This window comes from Neoarius graeffei, chromosome 2, assembly GCF_027579695.1.
Source record: "Neoarius graeffei isolate fNeoGra1 chromosome 2, fNeoGra1.pri, whole genome shotgun sequence".
Lineage (NCBI taxonomy): Eukaryota > Metazoa > Chordata > Actinopteri > Siluriformes > Ariidae > Neoarius > Neoarius graeffei.
In genome coordinates this window covers 60,485,082-60,508,765 of record NC_083570.1, presented here as the reverse complement: position 1 = coordinate 60,508,765, position 23,684 = coordinate 60,485,082, and the positions used below count along the sequence as shown (strand labels likewise).

Genomic DNA, 23,684 nt, shown 5'->3' with positions numbered 1-23,684 from the left:
CCTGATGACCTGGCGACTTGTCCAGGGTGTACCCCGCCTCTCGCCCGTAGTCAGCTGGGATAGACTCCAGCTTGCCTGCGACCCTGTAGAACAGGATAAAGCGGCTACAGATGATGAGATGAGATGAGAACTAATTATTATTATTAGGGAGTGGTGTGAATAATTTCTGGAGGCATTGTATAGGTCTGTTTTTGTTTTGAAACACCCTGACAACATACAGTAAAATATACAGGAAGAAGTGATGAAAAGGCGTGGGACAACTGCTGATAAGTCAGGAAGCTCAGAGCACCTTGTGGACTGCGGGCAGATTGGGTACGTCATGACGTCATCCAGTAGGAGTTCAGTTCCGCGTTGACTGTCTGCTGCAGGATCTGAATGAAGTTGACAGGCTGCCAGTGTTGTGTGTGAAGCCTTTTACGGTGGCGTAAAACAGCGGCTTTGAACACATTCCACTAGCTATATCTCATATCTGATTTGTCACCATGCTGACACGGATGAGATCCGCCGTTTCCCACATGATCGGCGGCATCATGGCTTCTGGTGGTGGTGCAAGTGAGGAGAATGAGAAGGACAGCGGTGCAAATCTACCGCCCAGATTCCCGTACTGTCGACCCGATTTCCTCGGCCTGTGTGCGGAGGAGTTGGAGTGTTTGACTGATCACATCTCCAGACCGATTCTGCACGTCAAGGAAGGCGAGCGACTGCCCTGGTCCACTGGCTATGCAGAGTGAGTAAGAGCAGGCGCTCATCAGTTTCCCTCAGCGCTCCAGGCTGGGATGGTTTCTCTGCAATGCACCTGACGCGTCTCATCAGCTGTTTATCTCATTCTTCATGAGGTTAAAATGTGCAGGAGAGGGCTGGAGCAGCACGATTCTAGCTAGGCTTCCACAACCGTGATTTATTTTCAGGGAAATGTTCAATATACGCAAACAACTACTACAATGTTATTATTATTGCTGTTGTTGTTGTAAACAACAACAACAACAACAATAACAACAACAACAATAATAATTTATTAATAGTTTATAATTTTTCTGTTATAAACAACAACAGCAACAATAATGATGATGATGATGATGATGATCATCATCATCATAATGCTTGTTGTTGTTATAAACAACAATAATAATTTATTAATAGTTTATAATTTTCTGTTATAAACAACAACGATGATGATGATGATGATGATGATGATCATCATCATCATCATCATCATAATGCTTGTTGTTTTTATAAACAACAACAATAATAATAATAATTTATTAATAGTTTATAATTTTTCTGCTATAAACAACAATAATAATGATGAAGATGATGATGATGATCATCATCATCATCATGTTAATGTTGACCCGATGTATATTTATGGCACCCGAAATCAGCGCCGCTGCCTGGGTTGTCCATTGTATTGTACTGTTGCAATTCAATAAAAATAAAATAAAAATCATCATCATCATCATCATCATTTGTTGTTGTTGTTATAAACAACAACAATAATAATTTATTAATAGTTTATAATTTTTCTGTTATAAACAACAACAACAACGATGATGATGATGATGATCATCATCATCATCATCATCATCATCATCAGAATGCTTGTTGTTGTTGTTGTTATAACAAGGTGCTTTAGCTTGTTTTGATTGTATGAGTATAACCAGCTGTAGGCTGTTAGAGAAGATTTGGCCAGGTGCGCATTGCTGCTGTGCATCACGTCATCCAGGTTTTATACACACACACACACACACACACACACACACACACACACACACACGCGCGCATATATACAGAGCACTATATCCTATGACTGTCTACTTTTTGCTACTACTTACTACCTCTGTCTAAAATTATTATCCTACTTTAGACTTCATATTGAAACTATAATGAAATATACTTTTTTTAACCATATTGCACGCAGTTATGGAAGTCAGTTCTGTATAATATAACCCAGCTATCACCTGTCATCCAGATGAGGATGAGTTCCTTTTTGAGTCCTTCTTCCCCATGTTGTCTCAGGGAGTTTTTCTATGCCACTGTCAACTCAGGCTTGCTTATTAAGGATAAATTTATTAATTCATATATGTAAAATTTGGGTGGCATGGTGGTGTTATGGTTAGCACTGTCGTCTCACAGCAAGAAGGTTCTGGGTTCAAGCCCAGTGGCCGACAGGGCCTTTCTGTGTGGAGTTTGCATGTTCTCCCTGTGTCTACATGGGTTTCGTCCGGGTGCTCCAGTTTCTCCCATAGTCCAAAGACATGCGGTTAGGCTAACTGGTGGCTCTAAACTGTCCATAGGTGTGAATGCTGGCCTCCTAGGGTTTTCGCATACAACAGTTTTGACAATTTACACAGAAAGGTACAAAACAAAACAAAAAACATAGCATGAGCAACAGTTCTGTGGAGTTGTTAGGCCCTATCACTCAGGGCTGTAGCCCTGGGTATTTTGAGCCTAGCCCTGGGTATTTTCACCCTCAAAAACAAGTAAGAGATTAATAGAAAACAACTGACGGAAACAGATCAGAACTTGACTTGCAGTATCCGATGATGGAGGGGGGGAACACGAGGGAAGCAGGGGGGCATAATTGAGCGCTGCATAGTGCACAATCAAAATTTTGGTAACTGCCAACAGAAGAAGAACATTCAGAACTGGTTAGAAGAGGACTTAAAAAATCCACTATTGTTGAATTTTTCAAGATGATGGTAAGTCATCGACCGTGGGTGTATATATAGAATGTATCAACAGTGTAATCTATAGAATGATGTTGATACACAGAAACCGCTCCATGTAGCTGGTTATGTTGAATTTACAGCGTAGGGTCTGTATGATTTAGTGTTCCAGGCGAGCTCAAAAGTTCGACTGGTTTAATGGATATCTACAGCAATGGTCTATTTGCCCTGACCAAGTTTATTTAACAGGTCAACAACAATTTGTGTTCATGTAGACACCAATAGTTTCCTGTATATTGTTTTATTAATCTGATGATAAATTTTACGTGTGATATTTAATGGTCAATTGGCACATGTCTCAGTTTCCTGAGACAGTATGGGTGTTGATAATAACTTAATAATAAAGAGACAGAAACTGAAGTGAACTACATTAATTTAAAAAGAGCAGTGCGAAAATCACAAATAAAGATGACACAATCTTTGAATGTGTGTGGGTGATAATATTTCTTGTAAAATGAGATTTAACCTCGCCAACCTATCTATGTTAATTTCCCTTAACCCTCTGATGCAAAACATGGGTCAAAAGTGACCCGGCTGAGTTTTTATCTTCTATATCTTTGCAATAAATTAATTCCATCATTCAGTATTCAAGGTATTCCTCAATTAACTTGTTTTTGATCATCATACATCTTTATTTTATTTTTTCCTTTCTTACTTTTTGAATAAAAACCCTTTTTGTATCACTACCCTTCTAATGCACAACATGGGCCAAAAACAACCTGCATTCATTTTCCAGGTTATTTCATGGATGGCTGAGTGTTTCTATGATATACTTTTGAAATAAATTCATTTTGTCATTTACTTTTCCAAATATGCAGTAAATATCTTGTTTTTGTTTAGCACAAATCATCATTTTTATTTTTCCTTTCTTAAGTTATGAACAAGCACAGCTTTTGTAATTCTACATCAAGTTTACACACATGGGTCAGAAACGACCCGCATGCATTTACTACAGCGTTTGGTGGGAACTGTGAATTGTGCTTGTGTCAGACATTTCACAGCTCAGCACAGCGCCCTTTGCCCATCTGATACATGTAAGTAATGTTTTTCAATTGTTCTAACATTACCTTAGAAAAAAATTATGTTTAGGTTACCTTGAGAGTGAGTAGATTACTTGTCAGAAAGTTACAAGTAATTACTATTAGCTACCTAGCTGTTGACATATTCTACTTTAGTTAGCTAATTTTATTGTAGTTGGCTTAGCTAACTACATAGTTAATAAATAAATAACTGGCCCCATTCACTGCTAAAGTAATTACTTGAAACAAATTATTATTATAGTATTAAGACATTTAATTTTAAATCACACTTGGATGACCCATGTATAGTAATATAAAAAGTATTTTTGTTCATAAAGTAGGAAATAAATTCATGATTTGTGGTAATTAAAAACAAGATATTTAAAGAATACTTGGAATATTCAATCATAAAATAAATTGATTTCAAAAGATAGAGCAAAGAAAAACTCAGTCAGCATGAAATAACCTGGAAAATGAATGCGGGTCATTTTTGACCCATGTTGTGCATTAGAAGGGGTGTGCATATGTTTTGCATCAAAGGGTAAAAAAAAAAAATACAAGCCCCAGGAAAACTTGACGTAGCCCCTGGCCTTTTCAATAGCTAGAAATGCCCCTGGTTCTGTGGGTGGAAACATCTTGTTGATAAGAGAAGTCAGAGGAAAATGGCCAGATTGGTTCAAGCTCCCAGGAAGGATATAGTAACTCATATCATCACTCTTTACAACCATGGTGAACAGAAAAACATCTCCGCATACAACAGCAGAAGACCATATTGGGTTCCACTCCTGCCAACCAAGAACAGGAATCTTAGAATCAAGAACAAGTTCCTATTAAAGTGGCTGGTGAATGTATATATTTCTGTCAAGCTGCTTTGTGACAATGTCCATTGTTAAAAAGAGCTACACACAAAAAAAAAATAATTAAATTATTGTCAAGCTTTATTTTTAAATGATTTTATATTCTCAACTTTTTACCTTTTGATACGTGATGTATCAAAGTTCTGAAATCTGAACTAATATATACTGCACAAGGCTACATGGGATTAATTTGCATCACTGTCAGAAGCAACAGACCAGAGGAACGTCAGTGCAGGCATTTTGAACTTGTAAGCATCTGCCACACTAAAACCCTATTTGGGCAGGCAATAATACTATGCTACAAATACTGTGTTGCTTTAATAGAGCCATTAGTGAATGGAATGATCAATATATTGACTGACTTAATGCTAGTGAATCCTTAAAAGCTGCAAATGCATACATAAGTTTTTGTTTTTTGTTTTTTTTCCTGGGGGGGAGGGGAATCAATAAAAACTTTGCAGATAAAATTTTGCAGAGTCACTGCAAAGCTATCCAGAGTTAATATATTTGATCAGCTTTATCCAATGATGAAGCATTTCTAACTATCCTGAAGGGAGTGCTCTCTTCCAGGATGACAGTGCCCTCAGCCAAAGGCTATGAATGGTCACTGAATTGTTTAATGAGATCTCAACCCAGTTGAAAACCTATTGGACAATTTGGATACTTTGTGGGTTTTGGTTGTTGTTTGTTTGTTTGTTTGTTTGTTTGTTTGTTTGTTTGTTTGTTTGTTTGTTTTCAATTAATTTGTCACCCATTTATATACCAGCAGCTTTCTCAGTCACATGCAGTTGGATCAGTCTTCCCTGTTTATGTAATATTCAGTGACAAAGACGTCATTCTAACTTTTATTAACAAAAATCCTCCTCACTTTTTTTTTAAACATTATATAAACAGTGTAGTGCAACATGGTAATGTCTTCTCTCTGGTCCTAAGCTCCTGTCTGGAGCCCAGAATGCTTTAGATCTTTAGTCAGTTATGTAATACGATCTGCCCTGCCAGTGATAATGAAATCAAGATGAGTTTGTAAAGTGAAGAGAGTATGGTCAGTAGCTTTTTCTCCTTGAGGTAAGAGACGGGGCTTTTATATATTAGTCCAAAGTAACTGGGTCACTGATCAATGTACAGTTAGGGGGAAGAATGGCTCTATTTCAGTTCCAAGTACAATATGCCGTAGAAGGAGAGAAGTTGTTTTGAGAATGTGAAGAATTACAGCAATAATCTTACAAGATTTGTTTTCCTTTTTAAACAAATCAGTGCCGAGTTTTCTAAAAGCATCGTATAGCACAAAGATCATCGTTAAATGGAAGAGTGAGCAGCACAATGAACGCTCTCTCTCCTAGTTAAGATGCTCTTAGCATTAAGAGGCTTTTGGGAAACCCACCACAGATTAGTTTTTTTATGCTGTAATATAATCTCAATAAAAGTTAAACTGTTATGAAGGACTTCCTCTAAATAACTTAAAACAGGGTTGTCTGAACTTTTTTCAAAGGGATACAGATTAGACTTCGTTAAGTACATGTGTCAAAAATATCTATCAGAGTATTGAAGTTAAATTAATTTAAATAATGAATATGAGCTCAAAGTGCAGACTTTCAGCTTTAATTTGAGAAATTTACATCCAAAATGGGTGAACAATGTAGTAATTAAATTACTTTTTTATTTTATTTCAGGGACCAAAAGTAATTGGACAATCTAATCATAATTTATTATTTTTTATAGTTGGTTGGCAGTCCATATCAATTAAAGACTATTTTAAGAATTCATGAAAGGTTTTCCATGCTTAGTGGTTTCTGGCTGTTAAGTTCTGTCAACACTGCTAACTTTGTGCTTTTTTTATGTAGCCATGACTAAATATTATTTTGCTAAGGAACAAGCTGGTATAGTCAGACGGGGGAAAAAAGGCTCTTACATTTTAGCTAACTGTGTTAGCATAGCGTGCTGCTTCCATCAGCTGAAAGGAAAATGATGATAGGCCACCTAAAATATATTGTAACTGAGATGCGACGGAACAGTTAACATCTATCTGCGAGACGCATTTGGCACTAGGGCCGGATAATTGACACCCTGCCTTAAAATGGCCAGGTTACATGAAGTTTTCTCATTCTTTTCACTGGGATTTTATCCCAGTAACTGGTTTTCATGAAATATAATTTGTAAAACTTCGTCCTTATGATAAAGTGATAGAAAAAGTGAATTATTTAAATAATTAAATTGCAGGAATTGATCATGTTATTAAAACTGCATTTGCAAATGTAGACTAAATGTAAATGTTGTTAATCTGCTGTGTTACTGTTAATTATCGTTGTATCTGTTTAGGGTGATTAATGCTGGTAAGAGTGCTCTGAATGAAGACCATGCCTGCTGTGAGGTGGTGGAGCTGAGGAAAAGACCTGCAGATCCCGCCAGTCCAAGCTACACTCCCACTAACAGGAGACGAGCTTCACTACCGACTAGAGAATCTCTGGATTCAAAAGAGGATTCTCTCATTCAGGAGAGCTTGGTGAGTGCCTTAACAAGCTCAGCTCCACTGGTATTACACCTCATGTCTTTGGACTTACTTTACTTTTTTAATCCAATCATAAGTGAAAGTAACAAATAAAGACTTGCATAATGCTTTACTTAATAAAATAAGGTGAAATAGCACATGGAAAAGGAGCATTTTACATCTAACAAGTTTATTTAATAATTCCAAAAGCTATGCTTTATATTGAATAATAAAATTGTATTATAATTATAAAATATTATTATACAATATCCCAAATATATGGCTTTGTTACAAAGGGAAACTAGCATTTTTACAAAGCTAATGAACATCTGCAGACTTCTGTACCTATGCATTTTCTGACATTGTCTACATTCAGTGTAGTGGTATGTGTGTATATGTTTGTGTCAAGCATAAATGAAGAACAAGGTGTAATCTGGGACTTTTTTTTTTTTACTTTGAAGCGCTGTGTCATATTGCACTCTCTATTTAACAAATTCATTTCACAAATGAACATTTTTTGTATGGTGAATGTAGATATACATCACTGTATGTATTAATATATGCTTGTGTTATGTACTTGCATTAAGCATGAAGAGGAAGATCTGTATTTCCACTATTGGGCACTCTTTGATGGCCATGCTGGTTCAGGTGCTGCCATCTTTGCGTCCAAGCTCCTACATCTGCACATTGAGGAGCAGCTGCAGAGTGTGCTGGAAATCCTGCAGAAACCTTCACTGCAGCCCCCTACATTTCTTGGTGAAGAGACCAGCTTGCACGTTCACCCGAGTGGAGGTTCATCACAGCGAGTGCTGTCCAGAGTCACGTCACTGAGGGGTGCTGCGGGAGCACCAGGTTCACCCAACACACTAGTTCCACGGTTCCTCATGGAGAAGAAAGTGAAGCAGGAGAGCCTGGTGATTGGGGCAATTGAGAATGCTTTCAAAGAGATGGTATGTTTTAAAGACAAGGACATACCTAAGGTTGTGATCAGTTAAGTTTTTTAACTTTGTATTTTAGAGCTGTTTAAATATTGGTTAAGAACATTAAGATGAATTAATATAGAAAATTTTAACTCTAACTTTTTCCCCTCCTTTCAAGTAGTAAATATAGCTGTAGGTTACATGGGTACAGCCACTAGATGGCAGACATAGTTTGTATTGTTTGCAGATGCTTAGACTCTTGCACACACTGGTTCATTGTAAGGAGATTTGCTAATATTATTAACTAATATTTTTATTATTATGGGATTGTGCACCTGCAGGACAAACATATTGGCCGAGAGAAGTGTGTGTATGATATCTCTGGAGGGTGTACAGCTTTAGCGGTTGTATACTTGTTGGGGAAGCTTTATGTGGCCAATGCAGGAGACAGCAGGTAAGGCTCGTTATATTTTGCATCATGTAAGTAAACTTATAAACTCATGTAAGCTAATTGCTGCTGAGCATTACCAGTTGCTCTCTAACAGTCAAATGTCTGTTGCCCTCTTTCCCTAAATTTGTGGGATACTGAGGAGGATGGTATTGCCCATTCTGCTGATCTGAGACCAATATAGCCTTGCTTTATATAATGCCAAGGGTTTTGTTAGAATTGTATCTGGTAATCCTTAGTTCCTTCATAAATCAGCAACAAAGCATGGAGTCAAATTATAGTAAAATTCATTGTAGCAACTACTGGCATGTTCAGCCACAATATCACACACTATAGCAATGGGTGGATCCTGAAGCACTTATTCTTGCACACATTCTTATCCTGTGCCTGGTACATCTTGCACCATATGACCTTCATTTATCTTAGTTTACATTGAGCTACAGTAAGCAGTTGTGTGGGGTAGAAGGTCACTCACAGAAAACAGAGTACAGAAAAATAATAGGGTTAGGACAAACACAGGTAACACTAATACATTCCCATCAGCGTGATCTGAGCTGGTCCATTGTCACAGCACTCACACACAGATACTTAGAGTATGAAAGGAATATCCAGATGTAAAATGTTCACGTTCCACTCACACAAAGCCAAGTTTGATGAGTTCAGTGGCCATTCAGATTAACATTTTAAAATTTTCCCCCAGGAACAGTTGTGTTTTCTGTTTTCTCTGCCAGGGCCATAATTCTACGTAGTGGGGAAATCATCCCAGTGTCAAGTGCCTTCACTCCAGAGACAGAAAGACAGAGACTTCAGTGTTTGGTAAGAATGAAAGAACAGCGTCAACTCTGATCGAGAAGTTCCATGCAGAAACATTACATGATCATCTGCAGTATATGATGTAAGGCAATTTTTGAGGAATTTAATGTTATTGATTCTTTTTGTTATTTGACCATACTACCAGTAATAGGGAGATTTGTCTAAGGATGTTTATAGCATTGTACAAGTTGAATACCATTTGCTTGATATTTGAATGACAAAGCTTTAGGAAAACAAAGATTATGCTTGAGAATGGTAAAAATTTGTTTGATATCACCTGTAATTCGACTAGCATTTCAGTCCTATGGTGCAGTATTCTGTAGTACAGCTTTAGTATTTTGATAGAACTGGCATTTTTGTTTTAAAATCATTGTCATGTTTCTGTCCACCAGTGACCCAACACTCAAACTGCATCCTACACACACACACACACACACACACACACACACACACACACACACACAGGGTTAGTCAAAATTATGTTAACACTAATGGATTATTTTTCTCCTGAATGTGTGGTGCGCCGTGACTTTCAACACCCCAACAGTGACATCAGATGAAATTTTCATCAACATCACACCAAATGCTTTCTCCTGCCATACACTGAGGAAAAAATATTTTTGAGTGCCTTATCCAGCCCTGGATGTCCTCCACTGTTATGTCCATGCAACCAGCAGCCATTGCACCTAAAAGGGACATCTGGTCATGTGGGCAGTGGTCATAAACCTTCCATCTCTATGCAGAAAAAAATTCTTCAATCGGGTGGCAGGAATAATGACATCATCCTGAAATGGGCTGTAAACCACTCTGTGACCTGGCGAGAGTGATGAAAGGCCACATTGTCCCATACAATCACAAATACTGGTAAATTCTGCCTCTCTGCTGAAAGGCTTTCATACAGTTCATCAACTATTGCATCCTCCTGTTGAGGCGTAAGGTATTCTTCCCCTTCCCCCTGTGGGAGGTAACCTCTGTGTCCTACTGTAGTGAGCCAAAGACACTATGTCAAATTACAGTACTACAACTGGATATGTATATACATATCAATCAGATGCCTTTAGTCAGAATACTGTATGGTACCTGTTGGTTTGCCTGAAAATCTTCACTATTGATGCCACTGTGTATTGAGGTAAGTTTGGTTGAACCCTCAGACCTGCATCCTTCAAGGACAAACCATGATTTACCACATGATCGATTACTGTGGCTCTGATTTCATCAGAAACAACTCTTCTAGCTCTTCTGCATTGATGTCTTCTTCCTCTGCCTCTTGCTACATCCATTTTACTCATATACACAACTACATAAGGAAAGCAAATGGCAATCCAAAGATGGCTCCTTTTGTATATGTGGTAATGGGGCACAAACAGAAACACCTGGTCTTTAGTTGAAACAGCCTATCCATCCACTGACTTTTGAGTAAAAATGTGATGAATTTTTTATATTTCACATGTGCAAATATGAAATATACTGTAAACATGACGACTTTTGTACAGATAGTAACAAGGCTGCAAATAAACTGAATTAACTTTCAACTAACATCAGCCTAATCTGACAGCTTCAAAATTCATGCTTTTACAGTAGTTTCATTTGTTGGAATGCAGCATATTTCCATCTGAAGTGATTTAATTTTTGTTAGCTTTTCAACTGAAAGTTAACTGTTTGGAACAGGGTATCTAAATATCTGCAAAAACTGTTCCAATTGTACAGAATTTTGTTGGTGGTGAATATTGACAGAGAGGTATTTATGACTTTTGGAAGAAGTGGTTACTGAATGCATTTTGTATGCAAGCAATGCAAAAGTATTCTCAGTTTAGCTCACATCGTCTATGGATATGCTGAAAAAGTGAACATGGTATTGAGACAAGTGTGAAAATGATTGTAAAAAAATGTTAAATCTGAATATTTTTCTACTATCTACTACTTCTTTTTGATACAATACTTTTTTTTTTTAAGATCCCAGAACTATTAGAGCATACTGTAAATTGATTCAAGTTCATCTGACTGTAGAACAAAAAAGATAAGTAAAACCCATGGCCTTTATACTTTTACTATTTTTACACTCAGGCTTATATGCAGCCTCACTTGTTGGGAAATGAGTTCACACACTTGGAGTTCCCTAGAACAGTTTGCAAGAAGGAGGTTGGAAAGAGAATGCTGTACAGAGACTACAGCATGAAAGGCTGGTAAGTGGATATTTCACACTTAATACACATAATTGTATGGGGTGGTTGCTTCCAGTGTGTTCATTGTCTTAATGCATATATTATGTGTATTATATGTGTGTACATTATATTATGCATTATTATCAGGTCTGGCCAATTGACTTTCTGTAATAGACATGTGAAAATTTCCATTTTCTCTCGATCACATGAGCAGACTGTAGCTGTGTTTAAATTTATGATTTAAGGCAAGACAATACAGATGAAAATGAAGATTTTGGTCACATCAATCACTTTTCCAGATATTCAACAGCTGCATGTGAAACACACCAACTTTTAAACTGTAGGCATTAAAAATGTCTAATACTCGGCAGCAATATGTTTATTTCACTGATTTTATCCACTTACAATCACCGCGATACTTTCAACTTGGCACCTTTAGCTTTAGCTCCGCCCATTTGGCACAATCACATCATGGTGATGTCCCTGAAAAGCATGTTTCCTGCCAGAAATATGAAGATGTGTCCTTGTGAGATATGTGTCAGTTTATTTTGATACAATGTACAAATCGCATTTACTAGCGTGGAAATATTTTTAATCGACTTGTTCTCCAAATTATTATTTTTTCTTTGTTCAGAACAAACATTATTCATATCCATATTTAGAAGTATTACAAGGGAATTTGTCAAAATGTTGATAATTGTTGGATTTGTGAAAGATTTTATACTGAAACTGCATATAATGTGATACATTACATAGTGAGCTGGCCAGAGTGTACCCAGGCATCGGGATGATTATGTGATGTGTTTTTGTATTTTATTAAACTCCAGTTAAGCCAAATCGTCAAACTATTCCCAGTTAATAGACACCTAATGTCTGGTCAGCCTGATAGGCCATATTCTCGTGGCCAGATGGGCAACCAAATGCAGTGTGGAACATTAATAAAGTACTGAAATGAGGAGGTGAGGGAAAGACAAATGCATATGCTGGTTACACTGACTTGAAATAGACACTGGCACATGATGCAGTTGTGCAAAATATCACATGAAATATGTTGTTAGTTTGACAAAATATATCCAGTTAACATAAATATAATATCCATTTTTTGTGTGATTCCTGTTTTAATACATAATTTAGCTTTGCCATGCTTAAAATCAAGTTATGTCTACACTTTGGGTGATTATACAGTACACCGGCATCAAAGTGCTCTCATTAAAGTGCTCTTTCTTTGTGCAGGGCATATAAAACTGTGCAGGAGGATGACCTGAAGTTTCCACTGGTTTTTGGAGAGGGGAAGAAGGTATGAGGCCTGTTGATGACAACATTATAGGTCTGTCCTTTGTAGTCAGACCAAAAGATGGATCTAATAACAGGGACATTCTTTAGTTGCTATGGCTGACTGGGACTTTCCTGGATCTACAGCTGGAACTATAGCCATTGTTATGCAGCAGTGAAGATCGATGATAATGTAAGCTATAAGAAGCACAATTAACAAAACATATACTGTAGGTTCTTATGAACATGATAGCATCTAATAGAAAGGGACATTAGGGTTGAAAGGGTTTGTTAAATCTGATCACTGAGGGTGACACTTTCTTGACTGGGATCACCCAAAAAATACAAGTCAGTCAAGAAAACATAAGACATCTTGTCTATAACAGGTATGGATATGTAGTCTAGGATCTGGCTTAGACATGTATGCACATAATTTAGAAGAGGATAACTCAATTGTTATAGGCTAATTTGACCCCAAGGAATAACTTGGGATGTGTGCCAAAATTGCTATCCGGGGCGAACAGCCTGAAAATTACCAATCCAAGATGGCCGCTGGTATTACAGTATTATTATTGTGTTACTGTTCATGTTCCTGACCCTGGTTTAAGTGACACATAAACAGTAATAATGTGATGTTAAAAGTTGTATTGTTGGCTGTTAAACATTTAGGCTCTCAATATATTTCTACCTACCAAAGTAATACGTTTTGTTTTGTATTTTTCACTTTAAGTTAACATTCCATTGATCATAATAGTATGATTTGAAAATACAATTTCTTTATAGGGCGGCACGGTGGTGTAGTGGTTAGCGCTGTCGCCTCACAGCAAGAAGGTCCGAGTTCGAGCCCCGTGGCCGGCGAGGGCCTTTCTGTGCGGAGTTTGCATGTTCTCTCCGTGTCCGCGTGGGTTTCCTCCGGGTGCTCCGGTTTCCCCCACAGTCCAAAGACATGCAGGTTAGGCTAACTGGTGACTCTAAATTGACTGTAGGTGTGAATGTGAGTGTGAATGGTTGTCTGTGTCTATGTGTCAGCCCTGTGATGACCTGGCGACTTGTCCAGGGTGTACCCCGCCTTTCGCCCGTAGTCAGCTGGGATAGGCTCCAGCTGGCCTGCGACCCTGTAGAACAGGATAAAGCGGCTAGAGATAGTGAGATGAGATGAGAATTTCTTTATATTAATCAAATGCTTACTTTCTTTTACTCTCCTAAATTATGTGCATAGGTCTCCCAATTCCATGATTTCATGTTTGAGGTAGGGTTATTCTGTTTTTCTCATGTTTTCTGTGAAACTGCAATTTTGGCCAATTTTTGGTGTGTTTTTTTTTTTACCTTGTCCTTGACCATAGCTTGTTCCCTTTTTCTTCAATCATGAAAATGATGTCACTAATGGATTCCCCATACCCAACATACTTCTGTAGTGAGTGGTTCAAAAATTTATATTTTCAATATGGCTACCAGCCCTGCGATAACCTGGCGACTTGTCCAGGGTGTACCCCGCCTCTCTCCCATAGTTAGCTGGGATAGGCTCCAGCTTACCTGCGACCCTGTAGAACAGGATAAGCGGCTACAGATAACAGATGGATGGATGGATGGATGGAATATGACTACCGGCAGCCATCTTGGATTGGTAATTTTCAAGCTGTTCACCCTGGATAGCTATTTTGGCATACATCCCAAGTTGTTCCTTGGGTTCAAATGAGCTCATAACAGTTGAGTTATCCTCTCCTAAATTATGTGCATACATATCTAACCCAGGTCCTCTACTAATGGCCCTATCAGTTTTGCCCCGACCACATGAAGCGCAATATCACATTAAGAATACATTCAGTGCAAAATTCTACATTTCCTGATTGGTTTTCGAGTGTATTAAAATGCCTAAGCATATTGTGTTCAGTATATGGTATAGAAACTTCCTTGAACATTTTTGGCAATGGTATAAACTTTAACAATGTTTTTAAGTATTTTGATTTGAGTACTCAGTATTTGAAGTGTGTTGTATTGGGATACACTCATGCCAGCTATTTTAAGTACATTATGATAGACAAGGGAGGAAGCTGCATATGATCGAGTACCAAACACCACCTTCTCCAAAGTGCACTACAGATATTAAACGTCTGTCATTAAATCATATTTTCAGCTTTCTTCTCTATGAGCAGCAAGATAAATCTGATGAGAAAAGCCATACTAAGAAGAGCAATGTCAGATTTTAAAAGTATCTGTATTTGAGGAGAGGAGCCATGCTTGTGAACATGTGGCAGAAAAGTGATCCTAAAACATAGGATTCAAAGCCAGAAAGAAAGTAATGATTTTTTTTTCAAAATAAGTATTTTCTTAGTCATAGTTGAGTGTAATGATGTAATGTAACTCTTGTACCTGGATCTTCTACTAGAGCTGCAGAGGTAGTGATGACAGAACAGCGAAGTAGTGTCGTGAATTGTAAGCACTCTTCTGCTTTTGCAGGCCCGAGTGATGGCCACTATTGGTGTTACCAGAGGATTTGGTGATCATGATCTAAAAGTTCATGGCACAGACATCTCCATTAAACCTTTTCTATCCTGCAGTCCAGAGGTAGTTTCTTTTTTTTTTTAAACTTCATTCTATACATAGAGTGCATCAGATATGTATAAAGTCTTTTAAGGGATATAAAATGAATGTTATGCATATTTCCTGTTCTTTCCCCCCTGTTGCACAGTTTGATTTTTATTTGCCAGGATGTCAGAATTATGTCCTTGATAACAATGAGATCATCTTAATGTAAATGACTTGGCAGCCCTTTGAAACACATTTAATTTTAAGCAGATGTGAACCTAACCGTAAGAAGCTTGTCTTCTCTCCAGGCACTGTAGTTCCTGACAGCATGGTGTACTCTCTGTTCTCTGCTTGCACTGTATCTGAATAGCTTTTGATCTTCAAATTGCAAATGGGTGGAGTTCAACCACAGTTCACCGACACAAACTCAAGAAGCAAGACTCACATTCTCTTTTTGATCTTGGAAAAAATGTTGACTTACTGTCACCCTAAACAAGAACTATGCATTTGAAAACACTCACTCCACCGACACTTCTTCTTGCATTGGGTCATGCTGTGGAATTTTATCATTTCCAGAAGTGTACCTGGTGAAAAAAAAAACAAAACTTTTTGGTATTGATAAAAGAGCTGAATTTTTGCATTAAACATGTAAAATTATGTTTGCGTTCAACCGGTGACCCTGACCAGGATAGATCTGAAGAGGATTGAGTGAATGAATGTTCTCAGCCAAATAGTCAGAAAGAAAAGTGTATAAGAAGTGCAACGTCAACCTTTTTGAAGTATTTAAGATTCATATTTAAAAAGGAGTTAGAGAGAGATCATTGATTTGCATTTGAATGAAACTGTTTCCAGGTGAGAGTGTACAACTTGGAGCAGTTTGAGCATGGGGCTGACGATGTCATGATTTTGGCTACAGATGGCTTATGGGATGTTCTCTCCAATAAGGAAGTGGCTGAGGCAGTTACTAGTTTCCTTGGAAACTGTGACCCTGACAACCATCACAGGCAAGTTATGCAAAATGTACTTGAGCAAATGGCAAGAGCAAACAATCAATCTGCCTTTGGTGTCTATAAGTAACCAATACACAACTGAGTTTAGTGTTACTATGACTATGAATGAACGATCAGTTATCATAGTTGTTTGCCATATGTCTTGCATCTTAAATCTGGGAATTACCTCAACCACTAACACTCACAGTTCCACTCCTGTATATACTGCATGTCCACACTTAATTAAAATCATCAGTAATTTTAGTAGTTGTGTTAGAATTGGGAATTACCAAATGGTGTTGTGTGTATATACAGGATGAGAAGTGAGCACTTCTGGTGTATGATGTACAGTGCACTGGCAGGAACATGATACATTTGCTATGTCATTAAGGGTTGAGCAAGCTAATATCCTACTGTAAACATTCTATAAAGGGTGGTTTATGGTCATAGTTTGGACATTTTTAGTCACTGACATCTTGTAAAGTAGCTTTCAGAACTAAAAACATTTTCTTTAAATAAGCAATCTAGAGTTAGTGCCAAGGCACTTATTATTCCCTGAGAATGGTTAACAGCGGCACGGTGGTGTAGTGGTTAGCGCTGTCTCCTCACAGCAAGAAGGTCCGGGTTCGAGCTCCGTGGCCAGTGAGGGCCTTTCTGTGCAGAGTTTGCATGTTCTCCACGTGGGTTTCCTCCGGGTGCTCCGGTTTCCCCCACAGTCCAAAGACATGCAGGTTAGGTTAACTAAACCTGCATGTTAACTAACCTGTGAATGGTTGTCTGTGTCTATGTGTCAGCCCTGTGATGACCTGGCGACTTATCCAGGGTGTACCCCGCCTTTCGCCCGTAGTCAGCTGGGATAGGCTCCAGCTTGCCTGCGACCCTGTAGAAGGGTAAAGCGGCTAGAGATAATGAGAATGAGAGAATGGTTAACAGCTTTTCTGTATTTCTCTGGTTATTTAGGTATACATTGGCAGCCCAGGAGTTGGTGATGAACGCTAGAGGGTTACTTACTGAACAAGGCTGGAGGACAACGAAAGGTAGACTGGGTTCTGTTGATGACATATCTGTTTACATCATTCCTCTAATGTTCGGAAACAGACAGCCACAATCAAGGTGACTCACAGAGAGACACGGATCAAAGGACATTGAATGAGGAAGTTTAAACCATTTGCAGGCTTTCACTGGCTGAATTTTGACTTATGACCGAATGCCTGGAGTATACATTTGATTAAACATAATTTTGAAACAACACAGACACCAAATGTCCATATTCTACAAAATCTACTATCAAGGACCAGTTGTTGATACTGTTCAAGTCTTCCTCTTGCCTTCTGATTATGTACCGTATAGTCTTGAAACAGGTGATTTTATTTTATTTTTCCTCTTGTCCATTCTGTGAATGGAATTGAAGGCGAAGCCTTGGAATGGATAATTTGGTTTTATTGTGCATACGAGAACTAATGTATTCCGAATTGCATTTGAAAAACTGCCTTTCCATGGTGCTCCCTCACATACAGTCTGAGGGTCGATTTCTCAGTATGTTTTACTGTAGCACAAAGCTGAAAAGCACTTTTGTACTTACAACATAAAGAACATGAATCATCTCTACAGATAAAAGTAAGGATTTTTTTTTGTAAATGACATAAGAGTAAATTGTTAAGGAACTGAAATCATTCTGATTTATGATTTTGTCTTTATAGAAAGTATCAATGAAAAACAAGGCTATGCTCAAAAAATACTGAAGCCAATAAACTGTTTTTTTTCTTTAAATTAACATCATAATTAAACTTTAGTGATCAACTTTGGCATTTTAAAATGTACGATTGTTGTATCTTTCAGGCCTCAGGACTGTTTGCTAAAATATACTCAATTTACTTTTTTAAATATTAATTTTTTTTTCAAACCCCAAAGGTTAAAAAAAAAAAATTATCCTACGTGTTGCATCCTACATTTCCAAAATGACCCTCTAACAGATATGCTACAGAAATACCAAGTAAAAATCACTGCAACAACACTATACACCATTTGGAGTACATTGTTAAGTCTACCTTTAGGTTTGTACTTTATAGTGTTGGTGGAGGGAAAAAAACAAAACAACCAACCCCCCCCCCCCCCCCCCCCCCAGCTTCTTGTATGACTTATTGTATGATTCCCTGAACAAAAGATGTCACTTGCCTTAGATTTTTTTTCCTTTAAACAATAAAATAAATTTTAAAACTGCAATGCATTGCCTTAATCACTATACCCTTTCCCGTCCTAATACTCAGCTGCACACAAGACAGATTGTATTGGTGATTTTTAGTGTTGCTATGTGATTTGCTGGGCACCACCAACACACTCCCAAAGGAGATAGGCCATCTGCTCAGCCTAACCCTAGTGCAATTGGAACAAGGCTCATTTGGGAAGACCTGATGGTATGCTCACAGTGGACTTACTTTCTCACTTCTCTCTCTCTCTCTCTCTCTCTCTCTCTCCCACCCACACACACACACACACACACACACACACACACACACACACACACACAGAGTACTAAGTGTGGGAGGACAGATCCTCAAGGTCACCCACATGCTCACTGGCGTGACGCCCAAAGGAGGGGCTCGGAGAAATCCTTCTGTGGAGAATGGACATTTAAGCTATTAGGACCCATATTGTACGGTAAATATATGGCGACTTTTAATGACTTGGGGGGTTGGAGGAGAAAACTTCAGATTAATTTACATCCTAAAGCAGTTTAATTAGTACCAAAAATTGAAGTTATAGAACTGATTAAACTGTACTACAAAATGGTAAAAGTACAGCTGATGATAAGAAATTACCATGATTCATCATCACAAAGATCAGTGTTTTGGAGGGCAGCAGATTTTGACCAGAAACCAAAAACTGGATTCAAGGTTCCACTGTATAAACCAACGACAGACAGACAGACAGACAGACAGACAGACAGACAGACAGATAGATAGATAGATAGATAGATAGATAGATAGATAATGTAGTAGTAGCAGTAATCATGTTTAAATATAGTAGCAGTTCGTTTACAATGAACAGGACATTACAAACCCATCAGTCCTTATAACAATCAGGATGTTCAGTGTGGTTCCAGTTATTCTCTAATGTACCCATAAGGGTATGATGAATCGATTCATCATTTGGGGAAAGACCATAACGTCAAAATCGGACATAGGCTTATACATAACATTGTTTTTCCCGTTAAAAATAGCCCAAGATAAAATTATATTAGTGATTTTTCAAAAATAAATAAATAAATAAATCCTAGTGTTTTTCACATTCGCAAACACCCGCATTATTCAGTTTAACGTGATGTCCTCGTTAGAGAAAAGCGGATTAATTGATGTATCCATGACCGACTGAAGAGATTAGGCTACAGAACCCACTTCTGTCTGCTGCTGCAGTGTGTGGAGCGAAATGGTACAAAATGTTCCCACAGAACTGCTCCATGATGCTACTTTGTAGCGGTCCAGTGTTTGAAGTTAATGACCAGCACTAGCAAGGCAGTAGCTTGCGCAGTCACCTCCATTAGCGGGCAATCTCACATCCCATCCAACAGCACAAACTACTACCTCAGCTAGGACATGGCACTCTGCGACCACACACCATCTTCAGACGATCTCAGTGGAGTATGGAGTTAAGGCTGCTGCTGCAAGATCCCCTCGCTTGCTCCACAGACGGACTGAGAGCACACCTACCTCCTCCTCAGACACGCCGGAGAGTTGTAGATCAGCGCGTAAGCAGTTGTAGAGCGGACTACGCTCTTTCAGACATGCCATTGGCTCAACGGATAGCCAATGAGATGAAAGAAAGCCCCGCCCACCACATTTCGTCATACTGGAGTCGAGAGACTAATTCAAGCACATAGTGCACAAAAATCAGCTGATAAAGCCATTCAGTTTCACTTAAGGTCAGTCTAGGATTTGAAGCATGTCTCAACCCTGTGATTTCCAGCTCCAGACCTCACAAAATAAATTAGTAAGGACCATTTTGGATCTGCCCCCAAGAACTCACCTTGATCCTCATCATTTTAAGAGTCTGGGATGGTTGAGGGTAGAGGATAGAGTCTCTCAAATGGAATTGAGCATGGTATATAAGATTGTAAATGGAGATGTCCCTAAATATTTTTTGCACAAGACATTGCACAGTAGGGCGGCACGGTGGTGTAGTGGTTAGCGCTGTCGCCTTACAGCGAGAAGGTCCTGGGTTCGAGCCCCGTGGCCGGAAAGGGCCTTTCTGTGTGGAGTTTGCATGTTCTCCCCGTATCCGCGTGGGTTTCCTCCGGGTGCTCCAGTTTCCCCCACAGTCCAAAGACATGCAGGTTAGGTTAACTGGTGACACTAAATTGACCGTGAGTGTGAATGGTTGTCTATGTGTCAGCCCTGTGATGACCTGGCGACTTGTCCAGGGTGTACCCTGCCTTTCGCCCATAGTCAGCTGGGATAGGCTCCAGCTTGCCTGCGACCCTGTAGAAGGATAAAGCGGCTAGAGATAATGAGATGAGACATTGCACAGTAGATCTACCTCTATGTTTGCACATTGTTTGTTTGCCTCTTTTTTTTTAAATGTTATCTTCATTTTTCACTCTACCTTTATATTTTGCATTCCATATGCACTTTATATTTTATATATATATATATATATATATATATATATATATATTTCTTTTTATTTTGGTAAGCGTAGTTTGGTCGGGCAGTTGCAAAATAAGAATTTCACTACGCAATAATAAACCGCTGTGTCTGTTATTGTGTATATGACAAATAAAAATCTTGAATAATTTTTTTTTTTAGTAGAGTGAGGGACGTTCATAGTTACTTCACTAGGGGGTGTTCCACAGATTTTGTTCCTCTAAGAGTGCAAACTAAAATAGGGAAGGACTCCTTTTTATATGTTGCAACTAGTCTGTGGAATAAGTTACCAGGTAATATTAAGGTAATCATTAGTTTGGATGGGTTTAAACGTGCTGTGAAAACATGGCTTAGAGATCAGATAGTGTAGGGCTTGCACTTATATAGTATGTATACAATGTTAATCTGATGTGTATACTGTCTATGTAATTTTGTTTTACAATTTTAGTAATGTCACAGCGCCACTCTTGTCATTTTTACATCTGCTGCCATCCAACATCAAAGGACCACAATGGAAATAAGCTTTCGAGCTTTATTGTGTTATCCTGACTCTCTGTTTTTAGTTTAAGTATGTGGTGTGGTTTGAAACTAAATCATGTATTTATTTTTTATATAAGAACTGAGAATGTCAAATAAAATCAATCAATCAATCAGTGGTACAGCTGGATCTTGCTTACACAAAAAGCAACACCAAAATCCATCTGCACAGCTCGATATGAAACAAGTTCATGTGTTACAGTTATTTCAGTATGTAGTTCTGCTAAGCCTATATTCCTTAGTCGTCTTCAGTTTGTTGAGATCAGTGACTCTCAGCCTTTTTGTAGCTAGCATTCTCTGACTAAGCCTTGCAGAACTCCCATATTATTATTAATAAGTAAGGAAGTAGGGTGGCACGGTGGTGTAGTGGTTAGCACTGTCGCCTCACAGCAAGAAGGTCCTGGGTTCAAGCCCAGTAGCTGACGAGGGCCTTTCTGTGTGGAGTTTGCATGTTCTCCTCGTGTCTGCATGGGTTTCCTCCGGGTGCTCCGGTTTCCCCCAAAGGCATGCGGGCTAGGCTAACTGGTGGCTCTAAATTGACCGTAGGTGTGAATGGTTGTTTGTGTGTGTGTGTTGGCCCTGTCCAACTTGTCCAGGGTGTACCCCGCCTCTCGCCCATAGTCAGCTGGGATAGGCTCCTGCGACCCTGGAGGACAGGATAAGCGGCTACAGATGATGGATGAAGTCAGTCCAAGCTAGATTCCAAAGAAGTTGGGACACTGTGTAAAATTTAAATAAAAACAGAATACAATGATTTGCAAATCCTTTTCCTATATTTAATTGAATACAATACAAAACACAAGCTATTTAATGTTTAAACTGATAAAATTTATCTTTTTGGTAAATATATGCTCATTCCTAATTTGATGCCTGCAACAGGTTCCAAAAAACAGAGGACATGTGCACATTTACCACTGTGTTACATCATATTTTCTTTTAAGAACACCCAGTATGTATCTGGGAACTGAGGACACTAATTGTTGAAGTTTTGAACATGAAATTCTTTCCCATTCTTGCTTAATATATGACTTCAGTTGCTCAACAGTCCACAGTCTCTTATTGTATTTTGCGCTTCATAATGCATGCCATGTTTTCAATGGGAGACAGGCAGGCCAGTTTAGCACCCACACTCTTACTACGAAGCCACACTGTTGTAACATGCAGAATGTGGCTTGATATGGTCTTGCTGGAATAAGCAGGGACGTCCCTGAAAAAGATGTCATCTGGATGGCAGCATATGTTGTCCAAAACCTGCATGTACCTTTCAGTATTAATAGCGCCTTCACAGGTGTGGAAGTTACCCATGCCATGGGCACTAACACACCCCCATTCCCTCTCAGATGCTGACTTTTGAATTTTGTGCTGGTAACCATCTGGATGGTCCTTTTTCTCTTTAGCCTGGAGGACACAATGTTTATTATTTCCAAAACCAATTTAAATGTGGACTCATCAGACCACAACACTCTTTCCCACTTTGCCTCAGTCCATCTCAGATGAGCTCGGGCCCAGAAAATTCGGCAGCATTTCTGGATGTTATTTGGCCTTCACTTTGCATGGTAGATGCAGCAACAAACTGTGTTTACCAACAACGGTTTTCTGAAGTGTTTTTGAGTCCATGTAGTAATATCTGTTATACAATGTCATTCCACATGCATCATTTTGAGCATTCCAGTCTTTGTTGTTTTTTTTTTGCATTCCAGACTTTTCCCAGTCTTTTGTTGCCCGTCACAACTTTTCTGTCATATGTTACAAGCATCAATTTCATTATGATTGTATCTTTAGAAAAAAAACAAAAACAAAAATGTTTGTTTGAACAATAAATGTCTTGTCTTTGTATTGTATTCAGTTGAATATATGTTGAAAAGGATTTGCAAATCATTGCATTCTGTTTTTATTTACGTTTTACAAAGCATCCCAGCTTTTTTGGAATTGGGGTTGTGACTGATTAAGTTCAAAAGTCTGAGACCACATTGAAAATATTTTCATTTAAAATAGAAAACAAATAGGTTTCAGGAATCTGAAATGGATTTTTGTTTTGCACAATCGTGTGGAGTAATGCCAGGCTGGCTTGAGTACACTGTCATTAAAGAAAAAACGGGGACGTACCAAACACTAAGACACAGTGAATTTCATGTTAATATTTTAAAGATTATACTTTTCACTCAAGTTGTCATCAGTAGTAGAATTTCTAATGAAAACTTTTAGAAAAGAACGCAAAAAAATGGAAGCATTTTCAATACTGCTCTCAGACTTTTGGATCCCACTGTATGTAAGTAAGAGACACTACACA

At 38.4% G+C, this 23,684-nt stretch overlaps 1 protein-coding gene across 1 annotated transcript; it reads left to right on the top strand.

Moving 5' to 3' along the window:
- The first annotated feature begins 482 nt into the window (after window positions 1–482).
- On the top strand, window positions 483–17,443 carry ppm1h (protein phosphatase, Mg2+/Mn2+ dependent, 1H). Its single transcript, XM_060908679.1, has 10 exons — window positions 483–727; window positions 6,919–7,102; window positions 7,675–8,037; window positions 8,349–8,461; window positions 9,187–9,271; window positions 11,333–11,451; window positions 12,664–12,727; window positions 15,160–15,267; window positions 16,081–16,232; window positions 17,178–17,443. The coding sequence occupies exons 1-10, from the start codon at window positions 483–485 to the stop codon at window positions 17,332–17,334; spliced, it is 1,590 nt and encodes a 529-aa protein (XP_060764662.1). The 3' UTR covers window positions 17,335–17,443.
- Window positions 17,444–23,684: the final 6,241 nt, after the last annotated feature.

Coding starts and splice junctions, on each gene's coding strand:
- ppm1h (XM_060908679.1), top strand. CDS start 483: ATGCTGACACGGATGAGATCCGCCGTTTCCCACATGATCGGCGGCATC. Junction 8,038..8,348: donor AGAATGCTTTCAAAGAGATG/GTATGTTTTAAA, acceptor GTGCACCTGCAG/GACAAACATATTGGCCGAGA. Junction 12,728..15,159: donor TTTTTGGAGAGGGGAAGAAG/GTATGAGGCCTG, acceptor CTGCTTTTGCAG/GCCCGAGTGATGGCCACTAT.